This window comes from Lepisosteus oculatus, chromosome 2 (assembly GCF_040954835.1).
Source record: "Lepisosteus oculatus isolate fLepOcu1 chromosome 2, fLepOcu1.hap2, whole genome shotgun sequence".
NCBI lineage: Eukaryota > Metazoa > Chordata > Actinopteri > Semionotiformes > Lepisosteidae > Lepisosteus > Lepisosteus oculatus.
In genome coordinates, this window is record NC_090697.1 from 23,962,620 (window position 1) to 23,986,350 (window position 23,731).

Sequence of the window (23,731 nt, forward strand, 5' to 3'; positions counted from 1 at the left end):
GTCACTGCTGAAATTTCACCCGGGAAGATGCACCTGAGTAGGCCATAAACAACGTTGAAAGTACGAGCGATTGTGATGTAAGATTAACAGAACAGGTACCTGAAATAGCAATCATGGTTTTCATTTGTTGACTAACCACTATTACCTTCTATTAAAATAAGTAACGATTTATCGTATGTTAAATTTCATGACAGCGTTTGATTTGAAAAAGTTATGTTATTATAGAATCACTTTCCTTTGTTCATCATCTTAAATTTCGATGTACAGTTTTTAATTATGCAATTCATACGTTGGCATGTTCCTTCCTATACGTACAATAATTGTTATAATTAATGATTAAATACTAAATGGTCATTTTGTAAGAGACGTGGTCTGATAATCCGTTGTTGCCATGACAGCCTTATTCCCTGCTGCTTGTCTGTTCTGGGGCATTAGCCCATTAGCACATCAGACCTGTCTGCTTTATAAACATAGGCATTGTTTGCACTTAAAAATAAACCACCGAATAAGTGAAGTGTGGTGCAAAGTCGGTAAACCTAAAAAAGAACTAAACTTTAAAAAGAGTAACCTTTCTAATTGATGAAAAAGCAAGAAACAGTACTCAGCTGAATTGAAATCATACTTTTTGTTGTATGTGTATGTATTGTTTTATGTATTTTCGGTGATATTTGTGTTTTAAGTCAAATCATTGAATAGCAGTTTTCAATAAATACTACCGTATGTTACTGTAGTAAATTTGCAAAATAAAAATATTTCGTTTATATCTTTCTATATGTACGATCTGAATCTTCTTTTAATCTGCCTTTGGATTTATTATTGTAGTTGGATTGGATTGTAAAGGTGCATTGCTATCTATAAGACTAAGTTGGCAGTACTTTTTTGGTTGATAAGTATGTTTTACTCTTGTCTAAAGCACACTAGTTTTCTAGTGAGGGGACGATATTTAGTGCTGAAATGTAGATTGTAGAAAAAGCCCGAGCTGTAAACCTGCTTCAGCAGCATGTTTGGCAATTTCATAACGAGCAGTGACACATCTTAAAATTTCACACCACTTATCTTTTTTGAAGTGTGAGTTTGAAAAGATTAGGGGAGGCTGACCTCTGTGTTTTCTAAAAATAGCGGGAAGGCAGATTTCTGAGAACCTGATCTGCATAGGGACACGTGAATATAATCAGCTCTGACGCTGGTGTGGTAATGTACATGTTATTAGGATTAAGTGCTTCACGTTGGAAGAGACGGAGGAAAGAGGCTTTTCGAGCACACTTATTCTTAGTCTCCTTGTAAACTGCATACAGCACACATGGTGTTCTTTTGTTTTTTCATTAAAAAAAGCCTCCACTTTTTAATTTCTGTGATGAGCTGCTTTTGAACTTTGCTCTCTTGTTGTGCCTGGTTTTCAGAAGGATGGATCTGGGCAAGGCAAAGCTGCTAAGGACTGGTCTTAATGCTCTTCATCAAGCTCTTCACCCTGTGCATGGAATAGCCTGGACAGATGGGAAGCAAGTAGCGCTAACGGCTCTATATTGGGCTAATGGAGAACCCAAGTTTGGCGACACCAACGTTATCGGGCAATTTGACCATGTTCTCGGACTTTTCTGGGGTCCTGTTTGCTGCACAGGGTCTCCTGCCCTTCTCGCTGTTCAGCACAAGAAGCATGTCAGCGTGTGGCAGCTCCAGCTCAGCACTCTGGAGCAGAACAAGCTCCTGTGCACTCAGACATGTGAAATGAGCGAGCCTTTCCCCGTGCTGTCTCAGGGATGTGTGTGGCACCCAAAGAAGGACGTGCTCGCTATACTAACCAAAAGGGACGCCTCTGTCTTATTTTCAGTCAGGGTTGACAACCGCAGGGTGAAGGCGGACATCAAAGGTAGTGGCTTGATACACTGTGCTTGCTGGACAAAAGACGGCACGCGATTAGTGGTTGCAATTGGGAGCGCTCTCCACTCCTACATTTGGAATGACATTCAGAAAAGCCTCAATGCCTGTTCGTTCTGCCCCATCTTTGATGTTGGGGGTTACATCTGTGCTATTGAATCTACCGAAGATGCTCAAGTCGCTGTTGCCACAGAGCTGCCTTTGGATAAAATATGTGGTCTCAATGCTGGCATGGCTTTTGATGTCTCCTCTGCATCAGAAACAGGTTCATTGCCTTCACAGTCTTCTGTGCTAGTTGTAGATGAAGACTGTTTTTTGGACTCCAGAAGGAGGTCTATTGACTCTGAAAGGTCTTTAGCTCTAAATTCCATTGCTTCTTCCACATCGGGTCCTCTGGACCTAACTCACATCCTTGCAAACCACAGGAAATCAGACCCCAGTCCTCTGATTCACTTGAAGCGTCGTGATCATATTACCGGATCTGGACAAGACTCTTCCCATTTGATCTTGGTGACTTATGAAAGGAAGGTGACAACAACCAGGAAAGTAAGTATTCCTGGTATTTTGGTCCCTGACGTTATTGCTTTTGATCCTCGTGGACGTACTGTAGCAGTGGCCTCAAACACGTGTAACATGATATTGGTGTACTGTGTAACGGCCTCAGCCATGCCTAATATCCAGCAGATTCAGCTGCAGAAAACCGAAAGGCCAAAGGGACTGTGCTTCTTGAATGAAAAAATGCTCTTACTTTTAGTGGGCAAGCAGAAGTCAAATGACCCAGCTTTCCTTCCTTCTTCAAACACTGATAAATACATAATTAGGCTCATGACCAAAGAACTCATTTATAACGAAGAATCGTCTTCTATGACTGCTTTTAGTCAAAACTCATCTAACGCGGATTCCGGTGTCAGTATCCCTGGGATGAAGAAGTATTTTGAGAACCTGTCCAAGGAAGAACGTGTCCAAGGGGTGAAGGAACTGCTGCTCCCTGCAGGAACTGTGATCCAGTCTCCCAGTGGCAGGAGAAAGCTGATTGAAGAAGTGAAGAGTTGTGAGCAGAGCCCAGTGGCCAGTGTAACAGACTTTTCAGACAGAGCAACGTCCAGCGAGTCCTCAATAGCCATAGAGAATTTTGACAACGAGCCCATCAACCGATCGGCGGGCTTAACTGTGACAGGGCCAACCAGCAGGGAATCAAGTAGGCCCAGTTCTCCACGATCAGAGTCATTGGAAAGGATACACTCTGCTCCAGCTCTGCCAAAGAACAACAGCTTGCCGAAGGAGAAAACAGTGGATCAGCTCTCTCAAAATCTGGAAAGGCTGTTTGCCAGGTTTTCAGAGGTACAGCAGTGCCTGTCGGAAATTACAGACTTCACTCGAAATGGAAAGAAGTCGATGGGTGCTTATCCGTCTTCATCTGATCCCCCTTTTGTCAACATCAGTTGTCAGGTAAATGGAACCTTACGAATTACTATACAAAACGATTCCTTTTAATCTTCCATAGTTGTAGTTTGAGTTCTGTTTATTGATTCTTCATGAACTGGGTTGTTGTGCCTTGGTTTGTGGTGGGTTTTTGTTATTTTGTGTATGAATAACCCTTCTTCCCAGATTAATTAGATTTAACTGTCAGTTTGTGGAAGGTTGCTAGTAGACATAAGTTGTTTATTTCCATAAAAAAAAGAACATGAGATGAAGAACTCATCTGATAAAAAAAAGCCTTCAGACGCTGCTCTAGAAAATGTCTAAGCCCACTATAAGTGATTTAAAACCAATTATTATAGCCTTGCAATGTAAGGAACATTAGTAAATAGATGACAAATTTAGACAGACATTGTATTTTATCATTAAGTATAGCATGGCCCATCTGTTTGTATGCAGGCCGGGTCAGGAATATCCTCTACATTGCACTGGCCAGATACACGTGACTAACTGTCTTATGTTGTCTTTATAATGATTATTCTTGTTATCATTTGTGCTGTTACACAAAATATCAACAGTAATCCTACAGACATACAGGGGTCCAAATAACATATTTCATTCTTCTGTGTTTTTTTCATTACTTGTAGCACAGCTTACCCTTATTTCGTCACGGCACTAGATTTCTGGATAAAAAAACTAAACTGGTCATAATCAATTCTTTTTATTTTCAATCTGATTGCTATGGCAGTTTCTCTTCCTCCCCATATTCCCCCCCATATAAAGATCTCCCAAAATTTTTGGCAGATTCATAAAGCTTAGATAAGAAATAGACTAATAAACACTAAAGCATGTGTTTTCCTTTCATTATATCCTTCCTTCCTGAACAAAAGAGGATGAAGTCAGTCCTGTCGAGGGGATCTGCTACGTTTGTAATGCAAACTCTGCAGCTCAGCAAACTAAACAAAGAGATATTGGAACACAAATTCATTTTTTTAATTACATTTTCTTTTTCTTCTAATTTGCACTACTGAGAAATTACTAAAATAATGATGTTCTTTCACGTAACAGTTAAAATAATTACAATATTAGACTCAGTTCACAACCCTTTTAGGTGTACAGAAAATATAAGATCTTAACAGTGATTTTATTTTTTAAAAAGGGGATTAGGGAAAAGTTTGGGTTAAATCACCTACACATATAGAAAGGAGGAGGATAGTGTATGACTTCTTATGGATTATAGGATCTGCATAAGTAGTAAGGGAATTAGATGGCTGTCTGACATCAATCTAGTTGCCTTCTGCAAATGAATGCTTACAGACCTGTAGTAATTATTTGTATAACTGCAACAAGAAAAATGAGAGTATTCAGTTCAAAGTCTGTAATACACCTAGGCATACACATGGCCTATATGCTGAAATAATGGATGACTGCCTAAAACAGGCAGGAATCTCCAGTGAATATCTGAGTGGAGTGCCTTTGTTGTCTGTAGCATCATACTGTTTATTAGTTTTGAGCTGTGTCAGTGTTTGAGCAGCAAAGTCAGAATAGAGGTTAATTCCACACAGAAGAAAGAAAAGGTATCTTTTCCTTTCAGCTGTGGAGGGTTTTCTTGGAAATACACCCGACAAATATTTTTTTTCTCTTACCTTTTCAGGCCTTAAATTATAAATTACAGACAGGTTAAGAGTGATATAGAATGAATGCTAAAGCTTTTCATCAGTTGAATAAGTAATGTGCTGATATAATATTTTTGAAGAATCAAATGGCTCAATACCAAAATAAATACTAATACCACCAGTGACACCACTATGATTATGCAATACATAAAAGTAGAGCAATTTTAACACAAAGCACAAAGTGGAGCATGCACAAACATATTTATGCTTGTTGCCTTGTCTTTGTCAACTATGCATGACCTTTTGCATGTTGTCAAAGTGAACACTTGTATAGTACGTACTGTATTAATGTAACTGGCATTTGATGCTTCACACAGCAATTTCAAAACAAAATAATACTGCTTTAGATTCTGTAGAAAGTATGTTGCTAACAAACCTTTTTTTCAGAATGGAATGAACGTTTGTTAAGTCCCCTGTAACTTGCATTCTGACGCATGTCCCAGTTTAAAACGTCTGAGGTATATTCTGGCATACCCTTTTAATGTTGGAATTTCCAATACACTTAGCCTTAAAGTTTTTAACCCGTGTTTAACATAATTGTTATGATAAAGATTTGTCATATTTTTTTCCTTCCTATTTATGTTGTAGCAGGTTGTGACAATATTACTGTTACATAAGGAAAACTTATGAACCAGTGCTAAGGCTAATCAAGCATTTGTCAACAAGTTTTGTCAACTGCACACAGACCAAGTGACCAGAATAGTTTTTTCGAAGAAAGAAAGGAGGGTTGTTGTCCCCATTAATGTATGGGATGCAAAGTATAGGCTATTAATACTTTTAAAAAGGGAAATTGTCAAAATAAGAAGTACTTGTTGCTGTACTGTGTTGGAGGAGAGGAAGGTAAGACCCACTGTTTAGCCAGGGGACACTTTAGACTCCTAGGTTGGTAACTTCATAATTAATACTGGAAGTAAACTGCATTGTTTGTCTCAAATTAAATATAGATTTGAAATTAAGATGGTACTTCAATGTAAAATAATGACAAACCCACAAATGCTATTGCTTTAATTCCGCTTGATACGTCTTACTATATATTGTTGTCAAAGGTAATATAGTTACTATCTTTAAGAAGCTGTGAGTGCTTTCTTTTAAAGCACCTAGCACTATAAATTTATTCAACCAAATTGCATGCACTGCCATATTCTAGAGATAATAGCGTAGCATGTCTTCAGACTTTGGGAAGAAAACGGAGTACCTGGAGGAAGCCCATGTGAACATGGGACAACATACGAACTCCACGCAGGTAGCACCCAGGTGGTGAATTGAACCTTTTTGTGGTTAGGCCGCAATGGTAACCACGTCTCCAATGTGCCGCCCACTTTTTAAAACAAACAGTATTGTTTTTTCCAAAGGAACAGAAATAAAGGTAAAAGAAAAGAGGTCCAGTGTTCTTCAGGTGTCGATATTATCTTTCGTTGGCTCTGTTTGTCCAATTACTGTTTGATTGGCAGCGTGATTTTGAAGTTAAATGTTTGTTTTGATTAAAATGTAATCAATTCAAGCTCTGCTGACTCTGATAAACATGTATAGTTTAAACAGTTAGAGTGAGAAACATCTTATGTTAAGAATTTTCTGATTTTCTTCACTTGCCTGAAGGTACCAAAACTTTTTACATAGATGTCCTTCACTATCCATTAGATTAAAGACAATGTCTTGATGACCTTGACATGGGTTAGATTGGTTGTCTAGAGGTGAAATACATAAAATCCTTTTAGCAATCCACTGAGCTTCCCTGCCCTAATTCTGTGCATTCAGGTATTTACAGAAGGGATATTGAAATATAACTGTCAGTAATGTATACACATATTAAAAAAATAATGCACTGTTGGACAAGAAAAGAGTTCTGTAATATTTTCTATACATGAGAAAATGATAGCAACTGATCTAAATCTTGAAACTAAAAGCTGTTATTCTGCATTGAAGGACCAGCCAAATCTACTTTCAAGCCCTGCACAATGCCTTTATCTTTGTGGGTATCTGGTTTGCTTGTTGAAATCTGATGAGCACCAAACGGGATAATTGCATCTCCTGCTTTCGTTGTAGAGGTCTCTGCAGACTGTTTATTTACTGTTTCAGATGATCTCTGCCTTTCTTCTTCTGCAGAAGCAGCTTTCTGAGAATGTATTCATCGATGAGAGGAGGCCTGTACTGTTGTGTGAAGGCAAACTATGCTTACGGGTTATCCAAGAGCTGTTTAGTCTCTCGATTGTAGAAATGCTGCATGGTAAGTAAAGAATGTCTATCATTTGAACAAGTTGTAGTACTAAGTTTGCATTGTGCAGTGCATGTTTTATTAGCACTAGCATGTGTATAGGTATACACATGATTGACAGCACATTGTTGGACTCGGGTCTGTTACAATTAGTATTCAAAATCTGAAAATACTGACCTGCTTATTTAGGGTGTAGTTTGATTATTTTGTCAGGTGAGATAAAATAATCAAACTACACCCTATTGTTAATAAAGTCAAACTAGCAAGGTCAGATTAAATGTGGAAAATCACACATACGTCTGTTCATCAGAGTAATGAAGCCAGTTCATAGATGGGATCTTTCAAGATCCATGGGGTCTTTAATGACTAACTAGTCAGGACCTCAATTTAATGTGTCCTCCAAATGATGGCTTCTTTTGCTGTGCTACGTACCCTGTCACCATATTGGGAAATTGGATTAGAGAAATACTGGTTCAGAGGGAATAGTGTCACCTGTTGGTCCATCTGCACCTCTTAAAGTGGTAACTGGTTTTCCTTTGAGGTCTTCCATCCCAGTTCTGACCAGACCCATCTTTGCTTAACATATGAGATCTGACAAGATCAGGTGAAAAGGTGCTAATTTTAAGAGAAGGTTATATTTCTAAAATTGAACCTTAGTGAGATGAAATTTAAAAATAATTTTCAAATTCCATTTAGCGATTACAAATTTTAAAAAAACTTGACCCTCCAAGAACTCAGCAATCTGCTCAGCAGGGTTACGTGGGGTGGATGCAGTTGTAGTTTAGAGCAGTGTTTCTCTGGAAGACCTTCATGCTTCCACGTGAGAAAAAGAAAACTAGAGCTACAAGGCGATAACCCTGCTGCACAAGAGGTAGAAGAGATAACAGGTTTTGCCGACATAGGAAATCAGATCATTGTATTCAGAGTCCAGAGTGTTAACCATAACACCATGAAACATCGACAACAGCTTTCACGTGGTACCAAGATGTCTCTTCCAACATTTGCTCAAGACGGGGATAGTACCACGAACTGGTCTTGAGCAAGTGTTGGAAGAGACATCTCTGTAGCACTTGAAGGCTGTCGTTGATGTTCCATTTAGTTATGGTTAACACTCCACTGTCGGTGGAACCTGTTATCACTTCTACCTCTTGAGAAGCAGTGTTACCGCTTTGTAGTCTGATCTTGGAAGCTTAGCAAGGCTGTGCCTAGTCTGTACTGGGTTGAGAGAAGTCTACAGACATCCAGGGTGGTAAAGAAGTGTTCCAGTATGTGGAACTCTATCCCAGCTAAACCCAAGTTTCCAAACCAGTAGCCATAATTATGGTGATCAGAGACAGAGCACTGTAGGAGGTGCTGTCCTTGGCATGACATTAAACCAAGGTCTGGTTTATGTGGTCATTAAAGATCCTATGGCACTTTTCAAAAGAGTAAAGTTAGTTAACACTAGTGGCCAGTAGCCTTCTTAGCACTCCACTTTTATTAAATTAGTAAAGCAATTTCCCATTTTCAAATTCTCAACCTAATCTGCTGTGTAGTGTGACTTTTGCTAGATAATGGTTGCCACACATCACCCAGGTGGGCGTGGCAAGTGTGTTGCATCTTAGTCTCAAGGAGACAACAGATTCACAGCCTTTAATTAAAACTCTTTTGTTGATTTTTACTTTTTATAAAAAGTACAGTTTTCAAACTACAAAATGCTCTTTCACACATCAATTTCCCTACGGGATTAATAAAGTATTATCTATCTATCTATGTTTCCTTGGCAATTTATACCTCTTATGTTTATATTTGTCAAAGATGATACATTCAGCTTGCAGCAGGGTGCTACTGTGGTGCTTTTTGACTGTTAGTCTTGGTTTCGTCAATAACTGTGTAATGTTACCCTAGCACATGCTGAAAAGAAATAGTAGAGCTTAAAGGTCAGTAAAAAACTAAATACTGCTGCTGATGTTGGTAAGCATGTGATTTTATAGGTATGTTTTTAAAAGGCAAAAAGTAAAAATTGTATTCATTATTGTGAATCACTCTAAGATTGAAGGTGTTTCACTTTCTGAAATGATGCAAGATGCATTGTATTTTCAGTTTAGCCATTTTCAATTGATAACCCCCAAACAGAAATTAATTGACTGGAGACAATTTACAGTGTTAAAAAAGCTAATTATCAATTAGTGAAAGTATGTAGTAATTAACAGTTTATGTAATAACATTTAAGTATTAAACTTAATATAAATAACCAATATGTATAGTGCAAATACAGTGCATTCTAAACGTATTACTATTTACATATCTACCTGGATTTCAGTTTTGCCACAGAAAATCATTTTAATCAGGACTTTTTTCACATGCGGCCTCCCTCACAAATTTTGCTGTTATCAATAGAAAGCTATTTTCTTTACTTCTACAAAAGCGAAAACTACCAATTTAGCGGTTCAATGCCTAGCTAAGTAAAAAATACTTAAAATTGTTAGGTGATGACATCTTACTTTTTATTTTTTAATTCACGAGTTTAATTATGAAGATAACATTTTTCACATGTTTTTGCTTTCATATGTCTGTATACATTAAAATGCGAAGTAATTCTTAAAAACTTCAGAAGCCTCATACAAATTTAAGTGTTATAAATGAAATTTTTACATTTAGAATTGGCAATTGATATCTTCAAAGGGGAACTGCTGTCACAATTCCTCAGGGAATTCTACTAGGGTTTTTTCTCTTGTACTTCAAATCCAATCTCTGATTTAAACTATTATTGCTTGTTATATTAAAGGGTTGTTTTAAATATACATGTTAGGCATTTCTCTAAAGGTCTTTAGCTTTTTACAAATTATCATATTGACCATATATTAAATCTCCGTAACAAAATAAATTAATTGACGGTATAGAAAAACTGACAGATTTTGAATTAAGCACAAAATTGTTAACGTTGTGAAGCTAATGTAAGTCACCACTGTCTCAAATCCCTGGTCTCACCACAGGCGAGAAGGAAAGTTCCCAGGGGCTGTGCCATGATGCAGCCCTTCATGCTCACTAGTCACTTTAATGACTAATGTGATGTGTGAGCAAATTAAGTACATGCAGATATTTCACCACAGAAAGTGATCTGCATGCAAAGTTAACAAGTAAGTTCTATTTAACAGCAAAACCATCTCAAAGTTGAGAGTTATATTTCTATTGGATTAAAAGAGATGCATTAACGTGCCTGTTTATAATGTAAAAGGGCCACTTCATGTCAACGGAGGTTTTATTATCGTCTCGGAAATGTATCTGTTTCATGATGTAAGCTGGAGGTTTTACAAGTTACTGTGTACATTTTACTTTTATTGTGGTTTAAAATGCACTCATCAACGCTGGATTCTTTCTAACCCTGAAAAATAAAAATAGCGTTGCAGTTCCCCTTTAAGAATCACCTCAATCTCAACTTGCTCACAGCTACAAATCTACTAATCCTGTGACCCCACACAGTAGAGAATTGGAAGTGTATGCAGCCTCCACTGACTGTCATCTTTGAAGCATGTCTTAATACGTCACAGGCAACACTCCTCCTGCTGGAGGTTCAATGCCAGTTGGAATAAAGGCATGTTCCTCTTCTACAGCACTGCAAGCCTGAGAGCACCTGAGCACCTCATGGGTTCTGTTGAGAGCCTTGTCCTGTTAAGCCCTGACTCTACTCTCAGATGTGCTCAGCCAATTGTGTGCCGCCTCTTGGGGAATCTGACTCATAGTCAGCTAGTGACATGACCCAAGCTTAAAGCTACAGTGCTGGCATCATTGAACTTACGCTGTGCTCGGACCAGTGCCTTTACTTCTTGAGGCACTATGGGAGGGCTTTCTTTAAAGCTTGGCTCTATAAGGGATGGGTTCCATTTGTGCTGTTCACATGGAATCACTCAAAAGCTTGAATGTTAACTGTGCACCCAGAGTTTTTAGGAAGTCATACACCTGATCATACTGGATAACTGGGCATAATGGTCAATTTAACAGTTTCCAATAGATTTAATTTATTCTTAATACAGCATAAATATAACACTGTGTTTGGGTATACTTAAAATGAGCTGAAACATGTATAATAGACATACGTTTTCACTTGATTAAATGTCTGCAGTAATGGAAAGCGGGTATTGTTCTCTGTGCACAGCTGTAGTGAAGCTTTAGGAGATACGGCAGGCTTTGAGTAAGTTACATTATGTAATGTTAAAGATCCCAGCTACAAGGAACCATTTAAGAATGTGACAAGGGTACTTTTGTCATGAAAAATCCTATTTGTCTGTATTAATACAATGAAAATTTAATGGACAGAAAATTCTCTTGGATTTAATTTTGTATTTGTAGAAATGCAAAGGAAAAATCTCAAAACATGGCCTGAAAACTAAACAATATAACAAATATAGAATCTAGAAAAACATATAATCTATTTAAAAAACTTTGGGTGTTTTTCATTAAAGGTATTTAAAGTATTTTTTCACTTGCTCCAAAATAAGTGATTTTAAGATTTTAAGAAGTCTGCAGTTTAAGGAAAAGTCATGTTGTGGCTGGTTTCCTAAAAGGAGGTTTATTTTAAAAAATGTGACATTTATATATTACTTGGAACAGACATTAACTTGATTTGTCATTGTTTATGTTGCTTTCAATAGGATGAGTGGAGCTTAACATGGATCATTTTAATACTAAATCAAGTGCCAGCCAGGAGCAAATGGGGAGCATGTGGGTAGATAATAAAGACTACGGTTAAATAATAGATTGTATTATTACTGAAACATATGGTAGTTTAAAGGAAAATACAGTACAGTAGCAGTTCACAATAGTCATGTAGGCCAAGTTCTAAATTATGGGCAAAATATTTCAGTTTTCTCATTTTAATTATCAAGCCTTTGTCCATTCCTTGTTTTAAAATCACCCCTCATTCAGGTGTGTGAGCTGAAATGTAAACAACTGGACTTGACAGATGGAAAAATCAAACTAATTGTTCTTACAAGAAGTAAAAAATAAATATGTATATATAAATAAAATATTCGCATAATACCTCTATTACATCAACTTAAAAACTTGCTGCTCGGACAATTTCCAAGGTTTCTGTAGTGTTTTTTACTTTGTCATTACATTATTCCGCTACCCTTTCCTAGAAAATTTCTCTTTGATTATTTTTTTGTGATGCCCACCCAATTTTGGAATTGCCAGTTGTGTATTTTGGCTTACGGCTGCGAATCCCGTTCCTTAACACACGAGAGAATGAGGAAGCACAGGCCGACTGCTCTGACCTGCCCAAATTTGAGCCACTGGTTGCGTAGCCCTGCCCCCTATTGGAGGTTCAGTACCAATTGCAGAAAAGACACGTTTCAATGGCAGCACAAGAAGCCGACAGGTGTCTGGAAAGCTACAGGTGTTGCCGACAAAAAAGACTGCCAAAGCCGTGCAAAATTTTCAAAGCCTGAGGGAACAGAGTGCTTGAGATAAGAGAATCCCGAATGTGTTGATTAAGAATGTGTTGTTTTAACTTGGGTGAAACATACAAATAAGACTACAAAATATAAATGAAAATACCTCAAAGGCATAATTATATATTTTTAATCATTCAAATGTAATTTCTCATTTTTAATTTTTTTTCTTCTTTTTAGACTTTTTCATTGTCATATTTGTAATTTTCTAATTAAGTGATAAAGGCAGGTCTTGTCCTTTACCTTGCAAAAATGAAGGGAGACAGTGCTTTCTCTGAGACCTGCACTTGTTAGTCTACCCACCTCTTATTCACTCTGGACCTCCAGTGCCAGCAGAGGGAGATCAGATTCAGTTTTATTCTTTGATACTGCAAGCTCCTAGGCACCCGACGCTTCAGTGGTCACTGTTTTAGAGCATGCAGAAGACACCCTGGCTGTCTCCCATGCAGCTATGCAGTTCGACTCGAACCAGCATGGTCTGTGGAGTTCTATAAGCCACACTGCGGCCACAGTCAAAACACATTTGATGTTGATACAGGAAAATATCCAAAATTTAGTTTTAGACTGGGATTTTGTTTGTAAACCTCAGCTTTTAAAATTATCTGCGAAAGCCTAAGATCCTGAGCAGAAAATAGGAGGAGATTAAGAAGGAATTAAGGGTTTAAAACAAAATCAGCTTATGAACCCACTTGTCACATCTTACAATTTCACACAGATGGGCCTAATTAACATCAAGATGCTTCCCTGACTACTTTTCAAGCCCGCAGAAACAGGGAACTCTTTACAGCACAAGTGCCATTGCACATCACCCAGTCTGCTTAATTTCAGCTTCCATTCATGCCAGAGTTCAGTTTATTTGCTTTATTGAAAATGTGTTTGGATTTGTTCTCTAATTTGTTTAGAAATAATAAATTCCTTTTTTGTAAGCATTGTAAAATTCTAATATGTAGAACTATTTTTAAATCCTTTTCATGAGTTTTTTAACTTAGAACCATCTACCTTCAGAAATGAAGCCATGCTGACAGAACTTTCTTGTATCTCCTCTCCCATGTGTTCAAGTGAAATGTATGATTTGTGATTTGTGGTTCAATTTAAGGGCACATTATCATGCATATGTTTCATTAAAGCTTGAGTAAATATCCCGGAATTGCAGTGTATAGTGGCATTACAGTCTGATTAGGCACTGTCCATTTGAAGTTTATATAGGGTATTATACTATCTTTAGAAAAGGTGCTAGTACTATAGGAGATGTTAAGCTTTGTCAAAGCAAATTTGTTCTCAATTCTCACCTTTCTTCATAACCTTTAGCAAAGCAACATTTAAAAAAATTAAATGAGTTCTGAGATGAGAGGCACCATCAAATTGGGAAGACCTGAGATTGATCTGAACCGGAGTTCCAGATCAATAAAAATAGTGCCTTGCGCCATGTAATATTAATACAGTATTGCTATTAAAGCATTTAAAATAGCAGCATTCAGGGCTGGTAATATTAAATGAAAGGCTCTTAACATGGTTTTACCTTTAGAGGAAGAACAGAGTAATGTAATATATGAATATTAATTATATTAATATCATTTTGAGTTTGTAATGTCATACATTAATTAGTGCTTGAAATTAGGTTCTTTCAAATAATGAAGTTTCTGTCACCTCTGTTTGCACTTTAAATCAGTTTTTCTTACAATCTTAAATATTATGCTTATTGTTATATAGAATTTGATATTCAGAGCTTTCTGTTTTTAAAAAGATTTTAACTTTAAATTGGTATCTAAAGAGGTGATATCATTGTCACTGTTAAAAGTTTCACACTGATATTTTAAGATTTTTTATCATGTCTATTTTTGTCTTTTTTTTCCCAAGGTCCTCTCTGGATAGTTCTGGTTGCAGATGGGGAAGGATTTGTTCCGCTGACCTTTAAACACAGGGATGAAATCACTATTCGAAATGGAAAGTCAAAGGCTCTTCCACGGTCCCACTTTAGTGCTGATATTTCAGATGGCCCACATTCATCATGTGCAGAAAACTAGAAAAATGGCCAATGGCTTGAAAGGTGTTTTATCAGGATACTTTGTGGTGGATTCACAGTTTATTAATAGAGCTGAGATGTCTTATGTAATGTATTTTATTTTACAAATACAAAAACTTAGGAACATAGCACTGGTGTTCACCACTAATTATTAATTGTGCAAAGGTAACCAATGAACTTGTTTTATTTTGATGCCTTGAGGGTAGAGGACCGTATTTCCATGTGGTCACTGGGACACTTTGAGACAGTTGGGAATTTTAAACGGAAAGAGGTTAATGTATGCATTCAGCATTACTTCTGTGCACCTTAAATGTTCATTTTTTCAGCCATTACTCAAGACAGCTGCACAATTTTATTGATTTGTCAAAAGCACCATTGTAGCTGCAAACAGGTAAAGGTTGATTCCATGCTGAAAAGAAAGGAAAAGAAACACAACTTTTAACAGTTTCAGCTGTGGAGCCTTCTTCAGATGTGAAGAACACCCCACAGCCGAAAAGTTTTCTTTTTTGTTCTCTTTTCAGCATGGAATAAACCTTTACTTGTTCCTTTGCCTCCTATGCTTGCTGACCCAGCTACTCGCTTGAACTTCATCATTGTAGTTGTGTTTCTTAGTGAACAGCTGATCAGCATAATGTATTTAGAGTGTACAAGTAGGAAGTGTAGATATACCTTTGTTGAGATTAATATTACTGTAACTTGCTAATTAACATCTTTCTTTTTAAAGGGCAGTTTTAAAATCCCATTCTTCCTTGAAGTGTCCTGGTGAACACAGAGGCATGTGGTTGTTCTATTTTTAATAGGCATCACTCCTTGTTGTCTGCTAGGTACAGTACGAAAAGACAAGTATGAGCCACGTAGCAGCAAATATGGACTTATGAGGTTGCAGAGCTGAAAGACTCATGCTTTACACTATTTGATCAAATTGCACCAATGGTATTGTTGAATGAAGGAGAAGAAGCATGTTCAGGCAATGGCGTGCAACTATCCACTGTTACAATACTCAAGAAGCACTACCAGTTCACAGAGAGCACAAGTGATTGGCCCTGATACTGTTACCTGTGTATAAGAGCCAAGGAAGGACCACCTCAGGTATTGGCTCTCTGCAATAAAAGCTGTTGCTGCTAACACATTTGTGCACCAAGGAATATCCATACATTCATTTGCAAACTGCTTTATCCAATTCAGGGGGTGTGGTGGAGCTGGAGTCTATCCATGCAAGCAACAGGTACAAGGTCTGGTACAGTAGGTTTTTGGATGGTGGAGGGAAACCCACACAGACACAGCGAGAACATACAAATCCACACAGGTACTGTAGCACCACGAGTCTGGAATTGAATTCCGGGCCCATTTAGGGAATACCCATGAACCTGAATACAATTGTTATAGCACCTGTTAAATGGTACATGCATGTCAGGATACGCAACCATGAAATACCATTACTTATGAATCAGTTACTTGACATGGCTTAAATTTGTCATGTGGCCCATAGCTCAAGTCACTTTTGTCTTTGCTGTATCAGTACCTAAATTTATCTCACCTTATTTTTATAAGTGATTTTTGGGGGATTGCATTTTAAGTTTTTCAGTATATTATGAACCTGAATTTCTGTCTTTTTTTTCACTGAGGACTTCCATAGCTTTTTCAGTGTTTATAATGTTCTTAGTAACTTTGCTGTTCTATATCAATTGTAAGACTTCAAAATTTACACAAAACTGGAAAAATATACATTTTGTTGCTTTCTTGCAGCTGTAACTTAGCAATACTTTATTCATTTTGCATACCTCAACTCATTAGTATTTAATTTTAACACTTTTAGGAAGTATTACACCTGGTGTGTTTTACAATAAATTAAATATCTACCTCAACTCTGCTAGTGATAAAAACTATTTAGACAAAATTACCACAGTACAATTTAAAAATGTCCTTTACAATTTGTTCTTCATAAAAATGATTTTAGAAAGCTTTGTGAACCTTCATAGAATTTAAGATAAATATGCAAGATAAAGAATTACTGTATATAGTCTTTAAACTCCTTTGCCTGTTCTTTGTAGTCTGAACATGTTTTATACATTGAAAAAAATCCTTACGTCATGATTAGAAGTTTTAAATGCAAGGTATTTCATATTGCCAAATGAATGTGATATTAAACCTGAATGACGATTTGTGAGCAATCCTTTGGCTTCTAAAGAAGAAGCCATACATTTTCTACTTGTTACCCATACTGTGTACATCATTTTTTCCTTCAGTTCCATTTAGTCAAAAGGATCTGAGAAATGGTTGAAGAATTTTAAATACTGTAAATAAAGATTTAACATAGATGCATTTTGCTGTTATATTATTTTGATAGATGTCCTTTGTAGAATACACATTTCTTTTCCAGATGTTTCAGTAGTTCGTTTTTTTTAAACTGTTGTTTTAGCTGTTTGTCACATTCTAATGGGTTCTGGTTTTCCTGAATGAATAGTGCAAACTATACTGCTCATAGTTAGAAGAGGCACTTCATCTATTTTATATTTCTGATGGTACTCTAAGTTTGCGACACACTTCCCTCCTCCCATTATTCTTTACTCATGCACAAGCATATTGTAGTGTTCACTCTCCCAGTGATGGATATCCAGGACTGTGCTTTGACCTTTCCCCCTTTTCCCACCTGTAATAATGCTCACTTTCTTGAATTTTCCAATAAAAGATGGGACCTATACCCTCTCTCTTCTAATTCATGGGTGGCTAGTAAATGCCATGACCTTTACCAATCTCGGTAGCATGCAATTGGTAATTATTAAGGGCAATAACCCCATGTGAACTTGCAGCCGCTCCTCACCTGCTCTTCCACTTCTTACACCTGCCATCTAAATGAACGTTTCTACAATGTTACCATTAATTTTAGAAACAGCTTACAGCATTTCAGTTTTTAACATGATTTTGCCGTGAAATGCAGAGTCAGATTATCCCGGCAGAAACTGTTGACCGTAAAATAAGGAGCTTTGCTCAACCACTCTCAAACGTTCTGAGTTTATATACAGTATGTCAAACTAGAAAAACTTAACTCACACCACATTAAGTTCCCAAGAGATACTCTTCTGTTTCATGTATACCCCCAAAGTGAAAAGTAGCACTTTGGATACACCAACTCCTAAAATATTGTATCACACCCGTTAATGTTTGAAAGGCACACCACTATGCCCTGGACCATCAGTTTATAAACACTGCTTAAGACATCACTGGGAAACAATGAAAAAAGATAACTTCCAGGGAACCATTATCATAAAGGCTCTTACACCTGGTAAGGGTCTTGGCTACCCAGAGAAGGGAGAAGAGCAGTCTCGGGCCTATTCTCTGCGATACACTCTGGGTATAAGACCTGCATGCCACACTCGGATTTAAAGCCACACTGCATGTTTCACTGAAGAAACAGATGGAATGAGCCAAAACATTTCTATATTCAAAACCTGATAAATGTCAGGTTAGTTAGGAATGGTGTTTCTTTTTAGTGTGCCAGGGCGCATTAGATGTGATTCCAGTGATCTCATGCTGGGAGTAGGGAGTGCAATTGAATGTTGAGATCATAGTTAACGAGAATGTCTCTGGGATGTGGAAGGACCTGGAGGAAAATTACTCGGCCACAGGGAGGGCATGCGAACCCCACACAGATCGCACCCCAATCTGAGGCAGGCCCACTAGTTCCCCAGACTTTCAGATGTTGCCAATACCGAAGCTTTAAGAAAATGCCCTTTTGCATGTGGAGGGATAATCTGGTTAAATTTAGCATTGACCACATCAACTGATTCTTGTGCTTAAATTAATCCGTATAGAGCTGTTCATTTTAATCCTATTATCCTTCTTGAACTGTGAAGAGCATTTACAGCTTTTCATATCTGTGTTTAAAGGACAAGAGGCAATTACATAAAGCAATTGTTAAGGGTTTTAAATGTGAATTTAGAATATGAAACAAAATTAAGTATGAAATCTAGCTGACAGGTGCATTCTCATTACTGTTTCTTGAGGAATTAGTGCTAAGGCTTCTGGATATCCCGAGGTTTAGCCTTTCTTGGTTATTCATGAGGTATGAAGAAGTTCAGCGTGCCAAACTCAACCATCCTTCATGTCTTTTCAGTTCCTCCCACACTGTGTTTTAATTCAATGTCCCTGTTTTGTCTGTGCCTGTTTCCTCAGTGTGGAATAAGGCATGTTCCAGTGTCAGTCTCTACTCTCCCATCTGCCTCTGCACACGATGACTCAGGACGGAAGGAGATGGATCGCTCAGAAGGCCTAATGTGTCTGGGCACTTTCTCAGTTGTTTCAAAGGTTACCATCTGCTGTCTTCTACACCTACATTAATTTGGCTTCATGCATTTTGCCACCAAAACAGATGGTTTTTTTACAGACAGGTGTAAGATTGTATTGTTATCTTTGCAGCACCACAGAGAGCTATATTACAGCCAGATGGAGTTTGAATTTTCACACGGTTTGAATTAGTAAATTTGGTTGAAACACGGAGCTGTGTCATATTGACGACGTCTATAGTACTGCATGGTCTGCCACATGTGTATGATGTATGACAACACCCTGTGTAGGAGGAAAATGTTTGTTTGCACCTAGATCTTAGACATAGCGTACTGGAAGTATTTGAGGGAGTGGGAAGTATGAATGAGTGAATAGCTATTTAAGAATGTGAATTCGCAGAATTACCAATAGAAAGTGCAGCCAAGGAAATTCTGACGAGTAAAAAAGAACAAAGACATTTTAGTTTTCTTTAGGCAAAACATTGTTCAGTAGTACATCAATATTAGCAATGTGATTATGATAGCAAATATTCAGTAGGGGAAGAAAGCTGTACTTATTTTAACAAACCAGCTTATACCAAACTGCAGCATCTGTTCTTTACAGATCTAACCATGGCCATTTGAAAACACCAGACAAACCCTTGCAATTGCCCATGTATGTTTTACTTTAAGAAAATAAATAGCAAAATACAATAATTTAAATTAAAATGTAAATCTTACATGGTTATACACACTTATTTCCTTCCAAAAATAGAGCTCTACTAATATATACCAAAGCATATTGAAATGCTTATTTATTCCAGTGTAATATACACTGCTGAAAGACATCCCATACAGCCTGGAATATGACCTGTCCCACATGAAGTCCATTCACTTAAGGAGCTCATGCTTTGCTTCCCTGTTCATGAATCTCGCTTCCTGAATTTAAGCCACTCTTTCTGCAAGGGAAAACACAAATGAAAGCCCATTAGATTGTAAAACATACATGAAAGTGTTCATATGACAATAAATAACACCCTAAACCAGTCTATAAATGTGAAAAGGGAAGACCAGACGAAAGAGGATCACTGACAGGACATGAGCACCAAACTTTTGCTCTTTTTTCTTATTGAGAACCGTCGTTCTCAGAATCAAGGGGCAGAGGACAAAACTTGAGGCAAATGTCTCAATAGTAAAATACAAACTGAAGTAACAATCACCATCTCACACTCAAAAGAGTGAAATTTCATCTTATTTCGACCGAGTGCCCAATTTTGTAATTTGATGAGTTGAAAAGAAAAATAGATTGAAGCATTACTCCCTGCCTGACATCTCAATCAAATTTCTTACCAACTATTTCAGCTCAATCTGTAGTGTAATGTTTGTCTTTTAAGACTGAGGGTAAACGAATTGGGTAATCAGATCATTTGTGCATCTAAAACCATTTTTTATACATTGACTACCTTCATCTAAGAGTTTCTGTACATAACAGAAAATGTTCTTAACCTCTATTTGTGTGATCAGTGAAAAAGTACCTGAGCTCGTCAAGGTGACGCTTGTTCGTTGACCTGACTTTCTCTGTGATTGGATACAGGTACAGAATCAGCAACCCAGTTACAATGAGAGCTGCTGGCACTGCTCCGATCAGCAACTTCAAGGTAAAGGCCACTAGAGGGGGCTGTCTGCAAGCTCCTGTGTCGTAGCCAGCAAATCTGCAGCAACCAAAAGCAAGAGACACAAATTACACACAGCATATATTAGGGTCTTAAACTGCTGCATGCACTGCATTTAAATTCAGTGTTACACATTTTTATGTATAAGGGTGTTTCAATAAAAACAGAAGAGTTCAAATGACAATACATTTATTTGTGTACAGTGATAGGTATGAACAGATCAGGAGCTAGTGGACACCTTGTCTTCAAAACTAGACATATGTCCCATCATGACACCACCACATTGAGCCCAGCATAGGAGAGATGTGTGTCAAGAGCCAAGACTGTACTGTTGCAATATTGCTTGCAAATCGTCTGCTGGACAGGTGCTTCTTTAAAGGTCTAAAAAGACTGGAAGCCAGGTAAGGGCTGTTTAGGGGGTGATGAAGCACTTAGCACCTATAACTCCATGAGCAAGCACAGGCACTGCTGACAGCGCATGGTGTGGTGTTGTCATCCAGCAAGACAACCTGGCACAACAACCTGGGCTATGATCCCTGACAGTCCAGTGTCACGGGGAAAGGAAATCAATAATAAAAACTCCCCGACAGTCCTAAAACAGGATCTTGCTCACTCAGCGGGTAGTGTTGAGTGTTGTTGTAGGAGCAGGAGGCTGGAGGTACTGACATCCACTCTGATGTAACATCATGCACTATAATGAAGCCCTGAAGGAGCTGTGCTTCCTCTGGATGGGAAAAGTCAGGCACAGCAGAGAGCACTGTCTGAGTGTGAAATAATGTAAGTGTTTTTGCTACTCAGCAAGTGCAGACTTTGCCATATCCCTACTACATGCAGATGTCATTGTGCTTTCTACCCAAGAAAGAGACCATTTTCAAGCATTGGTCTTCCCTCTTTCCCTTCCTATAAACATTCTCACCTGTGGAGATATTCATCATGAAGTATGCTGCCATTAACAAAGGCCTTACTTAGGTCTTACGTATTGAAACACCCTTGTGTATTATATACATACTATTCACATGCACATACAGTATAAGAACATTTTAACTCAATAATAAGATAAACAGAGTTGACATTGCTGATATGTTTTTATTCTAAAAACTTTAAAGGATGAATGTTAAACAGATGGCAGAGACTCAGAAAGTGACCTATTTAAAGTTCCAAGACCAAATCAATAGCTATTTTTTAGATTATTGAAGGACCAATCCTATATTGTAAACAGAAGGTTAACTGCTATTTAATTTATCACCTGCTTTACCCTGTGTTTATTTCAGTGCTTATGTCAGTTTTGTGACTGTCCCGAGCACGTGTTTATACTCCAACATCAAGGGGACTCACTCAAGACAAAGTGTAGAAACCCCTAGAGAAACTCCTGCAGCAAACTTCGTGAAGAACACGTAAAAGGAGTAGAAGATGGCTTCATGTCCCTTCATTCCTGGGTTTTGCAATCTGAAGTCATCCAGCACATCAGGTAGCATTGACCTCAATTAAAAAAAATATATGTAACAATTCATTATTGTGTCACACTATAAAACCATGTATTGATGGAACTGATTTAATAAGAACTGTGTATCCTGTGATAACTACTGTACAGTAAGGTATGAGACTATTAATCAAAAACAAAGCATGAAGTATATTGTCCAGCTATTTCTTTGGTGTTTAGGCCAGAAAACTGACATACCACATGTAAAATTGTTTCAGAAAATTAAAAAAAAGCTTTCTACATCGTAACTTCTTAATAATTAATAAAAACTATATGGCTGTCCCTGAATTTAAATTTCCAAAATGAAAATGAGGTAAAGAAGGGAACGGACCAAGTACAGGTATGAGCAAATGAGTGGTAAAAGTTTTTTAAAAAAACATTTAAAATTAAGAATTAGGAAAGAAGTTAATTTAAATCAATGAAGCCTTTTGGAACTCACGACCACTTTGCACTGATGTGTAGTAATATCCTTTATTAATCACAGGGATCCTAAAAAAAAGCTCTCTCAACCCACGGTCTCATCAAGCTGACATGTCTCACAGGCAAACTGCAGCGCAAATCATCCTTTCCACCTGGGGCTGCGGTATTTATCTGCTCTTACCATGGCAACAGAATAGAAGCAGCCACACTCAGACCAGACATGACTGCCACCACGTAGGCCACGATCGGCCTGGGAATGCACACCAGCGTGACGATGAACGGAATCATCCACTGCAAAGGAGACCGGACAAGCAGGAGTCACACGTCACGCCGGTACAGAACACAGCCACTACTGCTCGAACTTCAGGAATTATTATTGTTTAAATCAAAGATGATTAGGGTATACAGTAAACAGAAAAGCAAAATCTGTTTCTGGCCTCAAAAACGGAACTAATACTGAGCACTTTGAGCATGCATTAAACAAACTGTTGCAAAAAGTTTCTCTTTAACAGAGAAAGCACAACAGCTTCAAGTTTCAAACAGACAACATGGAATATCGCTTGTAAATAGGTACGCAGCATAACACGTGATGGAACTGTTCTTCACTGCCTCCCTCAAGTTCTAAATACATCTAGGCAGTACCAGACCCTTCACATACATGTATAATCAGAAATTAAACTTCTGGATTTGGGGAGCCAATAAAGAAATCGATAGAAACAACGGCACAAGTGTGATTTTTATCAAGAACCATTGGAATATCATGGTTATCATTTGTTTAAGGCTGCTGTGACACATTGATGGCCAGGACTAAAACCAGAAAACAAATCAGACTGAATTGTGGCTTAATTACTAATAAATTTCTTTCCCATAACCTTAACCCATTAAAGCCATTAGGGTCTGACTTATCACCTCTTTTGAAAGACAAAACAAGAGCAGATTTCCAGCCTTCTATGATTTCAGCTGTTTTGAAAGAGAGTTAAAATAAGTTTGTCAGTGGAGCAAATATTAAATAAGATGCAAGTTTTAAATTACATTTTTTCAAGACTATTTTAACCAGCAAATAACTAACATACCGTCAATTTTACAAGCCCAGCTAGCTCTAAAGCTGAAGGAATTGTGGAACGTAAGTGCATCAAAGTCAATTGGATAAACATAAAATACTGACCTGTCAAGCATAACTCTGGCATTAATGAAATGTTCACTAAATAAATTAACTGTTTTTTCTTCTCACACAACATTATGTTTTATGTAATTGAATT

The 23,731-nt window shown here is 37.6% G+C and overlaps 2 protein-coding genes across 9 annotated transcripts in view; one reads left to right on the forward strand and one right to left on the reverse strand.

Moving 5' to 3' along the window:
• wdcp (WD repeat and coiled coil containing) lies at positions 1-23,192 on the forward strand. Of its 6 annotated transcripts, none has more exons than XM_069199111.1 (7): positions 1-95; positions 1,401-3,324; positions 7,074-7,194; positions 14,472-18,942; positions 20,494-20,557; positions 21,844-22,040; positions 22,595-23,192. In XM_069199111.1, exons 2-4 carry the CDS (start codon positions 1,405-1,407, stop codon positions 14,636-14,638), a joined length of 2,208 nt encoding a protein of 735 aa, XP_069055212.1. In that variant the 5' UTR covers positions 1-95; positions 1,401-1,404; the 3' UTR covers positions 14,639-18,942; positions 20,494-20,557; positions 21,844-22,040; positions 22,595-23,192. The 6 variants fall into 6 exon arrangements, with proteins under 6 accessions (XP_069055212.1, XP_069055213.1, XP_069055211.1 ...); XM_069199112.1 differs by lacking the exon at positions 22,595-23,192 and having other exon boundaries at positions 14,472-18,700; positions 18,811-18,942; positions 21,844-22,300; XM_069199110.1 differs by lacking the exon at positions 22,595-23,192 and having other exon boundaries at positions 20,494-21,349; positions 21,844-22,300.
• Positions 19,381-23,731, reverse strand: part of mfsd2b (MFSD2 lysolipid transporter B, sphingolipid) — a 35,716-nt gene continuing 31,365 nt past the window's right edge. For 2 of the 3 annotated variants that reach the window (XM_015351919.2, XM_015351912.2), the window contains exons 11-14: positions 22,654-22,763; positions 21,908-22,051; positions 20,435-20,611; positions 19,382-19,858 (exon numbers count right to left, since the gene is read on the reverse strand). In XM_015351919.2, coding sequence (XP_015207405.1) covers positions 19,804-19,858; positions 20,435-20,611; positions 21,908-22,051; positions 22,654-22,763 — 486 coding nt within the window. In that variant the 3' untranslated portion in view covers positions 19,382-19,803. Of the gene's footprint in view, positions 19,859-20,434; positions 20,612-21,907; positions 22,052-22,653; positions 22,764-23,731 lie in introns of all 3 variants that reach the window. The other variant, XM_006626055.3, reaches the window with a different exon arrangement.